General features: G+C 39.8%; 1 protein-coding gene across 1 annotated transcript; it reads right to left on the minus strand.

Annotated features, from left to right (window-relative positions):
* Positions 1–2,562: 2,562 nt before the first annotated feature.
* LOC125530453 (obtusifoliol 14-alpha demethylase-like) lies at positions 2,563–5,658 on the minus strand. Its single transcript, XM_048694845.1, has 3 exons — positions 5,535–5,658; positions 3,962–4,485; positions 2,563–3,642 (listed from the first exon to the last, which is right to left on the minus strand). The coding sequence occupies exons 2-3, from the start codon at positions 4,427–4,429 to the stop codon at positions 2,644–2,646; spliced, it is 1,467 nt and encodes a 488-aa protein (XP_048550802.1). The 5' UTR covers positions 4,430–4,485; positions 5,535–5,658; the 3' UTR covers positions 2,563–2,643.
* Positions 5,659–6,869: the final 1,211 nt, after the last annotated feature.

The raw sequence follows: 6,869 nt of genomic DNA on the forward strand, positions 1-6,869 counted from the left end.
GGGGTCGGGAGCGGCATGGGTTTAGCCATTGCGAGCGAGGGGATAACGCCACTGTGTTGCTTATTTATTTATCTTTTTTTTCTGAGCAAGACTGCATTGGATAATATTTTAAAAAAATTGCATTTTACAGAGACTTGTAAGAAACTAGTCCCTGCATTTTACGTATAGCACCCTAGATCATAGATCAAGATTGCAATTTGGCCCTACATTGCATTTTACGCATAGGACCCTAGATCATAAATCTTGTCGGCGCTCATGCAAACATCAAGACCAAAAACACACACATGTGAATACATGAGCACGAAGTTAGCGAGAGGCACCGTATCACGCCTTGTAATTTTTCTTACTAACAGGGTAGAACCTATATCATTGGCGTGTTGTTATATTCTTAACTCAAATATTTGTTCATTGCAGTAATTTGTAGTGAGTAGACTATAACCATTGTTTTATGTGTTCTTATCTTATGGTGGACTTGTAACATGTTGAAGTCTGCCTTGCATACATCTATTGACAATTTACAATTTGAAATGTCTAATAAGTCTCCATGCACCTCTTCATATAACTTACATTTGAACTGTCCTTTTTTGCATTAGAAATTTCCAATATGCTCATTTTCGATCATGACAGTACAAAGAATACCAGAGACAATAAAAATTACAACCATATCCGTGGACCACCTAGTGACCACAAGCACTAGAGCGACCCGAAGGCGCGCTGCCGTCATCGCCCTTCCCTCACTGGAGTCGGGCAAACCTTGTTGTAGTAGACAGTTAGGAAGTTGTCGTGCTAAGGCCCCATAGAACCAACGCACTAGAAGAGCAATCATCGCTAGTAAAGAAAGTCATAGATCGAAAGCATCAAACCTGTAAACACATCCAAACGAAGACCAGATCCATCGAAGGCCAACACCAACTAAATTCCACGAGATACGACGAAGAGACACATCCACACTCCCTCCGACGAAGGTAGATGCACCATAAGGACATTGATAGAACGTGGGGGGCATTATTCCTACCGAGGGACATCGCCGCCGCCACACAGCCCCAACTAAGATGTTGAACCTAAACAAGAACGAGAACGGAGTCCCTCCCGCCGGGGGAGGAGGGTGGGGTGGGGGCAGATACTCCGCACCTCCATGGCCCAAAAGCCATTGGAGATGGGCCGGACCAGCAGCAGCGCCGACTGGAGGAGGAGGAAGAGTTAACTTGGTTGCATGTATTGATTGACTAAGAAAGGCTTATAAGGCCAATTGCAACTTGGAATAACATAAATCAATTCTAACTTAATTTGGAGACAACGGGAAACCTTCTTTGGAATGAACCGTTCCGTACCCAAATTCTTACCCTAAACTAATATTAACTAGGTATAATTACTAATATTATTACTTTATCAACAGCTAGTAGCACGACAGCTAGCGTATTTTATAACTTACCATTACTTTTCCTTTAGGCTCTTGGCCCAACTTGCTCAAATCTACCTCGAGAAAAGGAGATATTAGCTAAAGATAAAAGTTTCTTAGCAGATGGCTCCATATCAAATTCATTTGAAGGTAAGCAAACAACATGCCAGCGCACATATGCCTTCCACCACCAAATGTCGTGAAAGGGAACTTGCCACCAACTTTGTCATCATCTCTGCCAGGACCAAAATGCTACGGTAGCTAGCTACTAAACTAAATCTTACTGCATCAAACACTTTACCTATAGCCAACAACTACATCACCTAAGGCCATGCAACGTGTACATAGCAAACACGAAGGCCAAGCTCTAGGGCAAGAAAGCCAGCTAATTAACAAGTATATGTTTCCTTTCATGATTATCACTGCATCAACTCTTGTCCACAAATTCCCACAGCAATGTACGTAGTACCATCTAGTACAAACTAGTTGTACGACTCGAAATCTTGTCGGTTCTCACGCAAACATTAGGACCAGAACACACACACATGAATACATCAGCATGAAGTTAGCCAGAGACATGTATCACACCTCATAATTTTTCTTACTAATAGGGTAGAGTCGCGGTGGCATGTCATACCCTATAATTGGCCTGTTGTTATACTCGTAACTCAAATATTTGTTCAGTGTATTTTTTTAGTGAATAGGATAGAATCATTGTTTTCTGTGTGTTTATCTTGTGGTGGACTTGCAAAGTGTGGAAATATGTCTCATACATTTATCGACAATTTATGATTTGAAATGTCTAATAAGTCTCCATGCACCTCTTCATATAGTTTACAGTTTGAAATGTCTTATAGTTAGTCTCCATGAAGTGCTTCATATAATTTATTGTTTGAGATGTCTTATAAAGTCTCCATGCACCTCTTGCAAGGTGTGGAAGTATGCCTTGCATGCATCTATTAGCAATTTATGCTTTACGAACCGTTATAGGCATCCTTGGCACAGCAACACAAGGGGAAGAGGAGAGAGAAGACGAGGTAGTGAAAATAGATTCAACTTGGATGCATGTACTAATCATCATATGAAGGCTTATAATGCCAATTTACAACTTGGAGTAAAAGAAATCAAGTCTAACTGAATTTGGAGATAGCAGGAAAACCTTCTTCGGGACGAACCTTTCCATACCCAAATTCTTACACTAAACTAACTAGGTATGATTATTAGTATTACTACTTTATCAATGGCTATAAGTGCAACAGTTGATGTCTCTTATAACTTATCATTACTTTTCCTTTAGGCTCTTGGCCCATCTTTCTCAAGTCCGCATCGGGGAAAGGAGATATTAGCTTGAGCTCAAAGTTTCTTAGTAGATGGCTCCATATCACCTTAATTTGCAGGTAAGCCAAGGCCATGCCAGGGCAAACATGCCTTCCACCACCAAATGTTGTGAAAGAGTACTCACCACCAACTTTGTCCTCCTCTCTTCCAGGACCAAACCGATTCGGATCATACACATGAGGGTCATTGTAAACGTGTGCCAACTTATTGTTGAATGCCGTAGGGATTACAACATTATGCCCTCCAGGTATGTCATATTCCTTGCCTTCTTTGGTCTGCACCTTGAATTTCTTATGTGCCTTGCGAGCTAACATTTGTGCTGGTGTATGCATCCTAATCGCCTCCTTGATGCATCTATGCAGGGTATCCATCTCTAACAAGGCATCATAGCCTATTTGGTTCTTGTACTTGCTAAGGATATGCTTTTGCTCCTCCATGGCAGCTATTAAGAACTTGGTGTTGCTCAACATAAAAGCTCCAGTCCATATACTAGTGCTAGAGCTTGGGTGTTTTCCAGCAAATATGAGGGCCATGACCATGCCAGAAATTTCTCCTTCCGTTATGGAGCGACCATCTTTATACTTGGAATCCATCAACCTCTGTAGTGCATCCTCCTCGACACGACTAGAACTCCTGCGTGACCTGATAGTTGTGGTGAATATTTCTTTCAGCCTAATGTGTGCCTTATTGCGTCGGCGGTTTGTCAGGGTTGGAAAATATGGAAACAAGTAGCTAAAAAAGTTTAAGCCATTCTCAAGTTCATGGAACAATGAGTATACTTCTTTTAGCATCATCTCCCGAACCTCATATCCAAGTAGGCACCGACTTGAGATAAACATGAGCACCTGCTCGAGTTCATGTTTAAGATCAACTATGCCATCTTGTCCCCACTTTGCAAAGTAGGCCTACATAGTAGTATAAGAAAGTCATCAGTCAAGTGCAACGTACATGCATGGTATCACTACTCTTGTCATCTATATCTTACATCTAAAACTAATGACAAATGCCAAAACCAGGTCCAGCACATACGCCATCTTGCGAAAACACATTTAGTACATGTATAGTCAACTTATGTATGTACTTAGTTTAAGGGAATTTACCCAAGCAAACTGCCTCTAGAAGATGTGTATTGGAGAATATATGAAACCAAAAAACTTAAATAGTGATATATTGAATAAAAGATAGAGGGGGTCAAAATAAAGTGAAGGGCTCTTTTAAATGTACCTCTACTTCTTGAAATATGGGATCAACGAGGCTTCGCAACTTGGATGGCTTTAGTATATCAAGCATGAGGTTTACTTGCTCACTGCGAGTTGCGGCATCTACACCATACAAAACTTCCTGGCCAAAGATGGGAACAGTAACCTCGGCAAAATTACCAAAGCTAATCTCTGACTCCAGCCCTTGGAAGAAATGAGCCGAGACATCTGGTCCAACCAACAAGGTTATCTTTGGCCCAAGCAAATTTATTGTAAATACACTGCCGTACCTTGTGTACAGATCATTGATTGTAACCCCAAAACCCTTTTTAAAAAGTGAAGGTAAGAGAGCAAGGACATTCACCACAGGTGGAAGTGGTCTTGTGGACAAATGATGGATATTGCTTTTCCATCTTGAAATCTTAGTGGCTACAACAGTTATGAAAAAGAGAGCTATGGCCAACCATGTGGTTTTAGTTGCCAGCATGTCCATGATGTCGTGTCTAATAGTTATGTAGGCAGCCAACTATGAACCCAATATGCCTGGCGCTGCAAAAACATGAACATATATTGAGGTAGTAACTTAGATATGCATGTATCTATACAATTAAATTTAGTGAGATGACAAAATTGACGCGGGTTTAATTTGTAAGGTGATTCACATTTGCTATTCAGTTTATTTCTTGGTTCTCACAATGTTAGAATGGGAAAATAACCCAAGCTTGGGCTTATCCATACAAGGCCGTGGTTTACCGGTAGCTCAACCGCCTGTTGGTTGCATCAAGAACAGTAGATTATCTCACGACTTGTAAGTGCTGGTTGTATAGGTCCTTTTTTGAGGAAATAACACTCTCGAGAGTATTCTTTGATAATCTCTAGTTTAACTAAATGAACTAAAATTTTAATAGTTACATCAATTTATATCTAGTTCATTTGGTTGAACAAAACAAGGGTCAGAAGGTACTCTGTGGGCCAAAAATTTGCAAATTAGGAGAAGTCACGAACTAGAGCTTTGACATGGTTTTGCTAGTTCCGTAAAAAAAAACTTACACCTATGGCCTAAGAAAATTTTCTTAGGTTTTTTTTACGGGAATAAGCTAATTAAGTGAGATCATAATTTGTCCTCCAGTAGAGCTGTCGGTATGGCTGAAGTTGATTTTGTAGACGTGGACATGACACAACAAGACGTTGATCGGTTGATGCCATGAATAAAACGGTCGGTCGAGTGCCGTTTCTACACGTACCAATTAAGTTGGTGAATTTTTTTTCCGGTAATAAGAAACGTCGGCTAAAGGGGGAAGAATCACTCCCATAACTGTCTGTTAATTAGGTGGAAGATGAGAATTCTCCATGATTTTAATTGCGGATAGCACCCTAGCGGAGTCCACTACACGGACTCAGAAGCGGGTTGCCACTGCAATGCGAACTCCAGCCACTGAACTAGCGCTCCGTTCTCAGTATTCAGTCAATCTAAATAAGAGAATATATGAAACATATGTAGGTAAAGCGTAGCACATGACAGTATAGCAGTGCCAGTTTCGTTTGAGCAGAGAATTCACTCAAATTGAAAGAAGAACGCATAGGTAGTATGTGCATACCTCAATCACAAGGTCGATTCTTTTCAGGTTCCTGAACTCATCCGTCAGGTGTGTCTCAATGGAACATTGGTAGCAGGAGTACCAAGAGAGCAGCGTTATTTATAAGCTCGCAGCCCCGCGTGGCCACTAAGAAATAAGGCAGGATAGGATTAGACAATCAGAAAGATCGATCTTCAAAGTTAGATATAGGATTGCTCCTACATCCGGAAAAATGGGAAGATGGTACACGCTATGACATATAAAAGTAAAGTCAGAAAGCAAACCGAATTTATAATTGCATGGTTTGCGCGTGTTACTTAAAGTTGATGACAAGATGGTACACGCTATTTACATATATGAAAGTAAAGTCAATGACTGGATGGCAGCTAAATATAGTGCTATCACAAGCACATCCTAGTTGCCGACGATATATCGTCTTGGTATTAATATATTATCTTTATCGGAAATTTTGCAGAGGATAGGAAATTGAAAAAAAAGACATCATTTTCATCACTAAACTTCAGCTAGAGTGAAATTTTAATCTTCGAACTTTAATAGGGCACATTTCTACTCGGGCTTTCAACACATGGCAGGGAAAACAGATCTAGGATATGTTTCTTTTTCTTGTAATTTTGGATCTAATGCAAGAAAATAGACCTTGGTAAATTCAATGCATTAATTATATTTGGACTCTTTTCATAGTGTAAGAAAAAAATGAACTAACTTAACTTTTTTGGTTTCCCTAAAAAGATGCAAATCTTCTGTTATATACTAAATGCGCGATGCGGTAAAAAATGGGGAAATACACTAGAAAATCCCATGTTAATTAGAATATGCCGGCCATTAACCTGGTGGACCTTCATAAATTAAGGAATCATAGCCGTTTGATCTTTGTAGCCGAAAAATTGTAATGGGTCTCTCAGCTTAATGACCCGCATAGATACCAACTAAACATAATCCTTTAATATAAAAAACTTTTTTTCTTTCCCAAGCTACAGGCTGCATTTGAGATCAAGGACTCGATCTTCGACATACAAAATTCAGTTGGCCTCCCAATTTAAAGTCCCACATAGATCAAACTAAATGTTATCTTTGTAACAGGAAAAAACAATGGGAAGATGGTACATCATGAATCGAGGACGGCATAAATGATGTGATCAGAAAAAAAATTGGAAAGATGTTGCATCAGCCAATGCAATTTATAATAGCATGGCTTGCGGGTAATCTTTAAAAATGATGAGAAGATGGTACAAGCTATGGCACATATAAGTAAGGTCCATGATTTGGTGGTAGCGAAGTATAGTGCTATCATGAGTATGTTCTTATTGCTGAGAATATATGTTCTTGATATTACTA

The sequence above is a fragment of the Triticum urartu genome, unplaced genomic scaffold (genome assembly GCF_003073215.2).
Source record: "Triticum urartu cultivar G1812 unplaced genomic scaffold, Tu2.1 TuUngrouped_contig_6328, whole genome shotgun sequence".
Classification (NCBI taxonomy): Eukaryota; Viridiplantae; Streptophyta; class Magnoliopsida; order Poales; family Poaceae; genus Triticum; species Triticum urartu.

Bases quoted from the DNA above. Each gene is read 5' to 3' on its own strand.
- LOC125530453 (XM_048694845.1), bottom strand. From the start codon at position 4,429: ATGGACATGCTGGCAACTAAAACCACATGGTTGGCCATAGCTCTCTTT. The intron at 3,643-3,961 runs GTACATTTAAAA...ACTACTATGTAG, and splicing joins CCATATTTCAAGAAGTAGAG to GCCTACTTTGCAAAGTGGGG.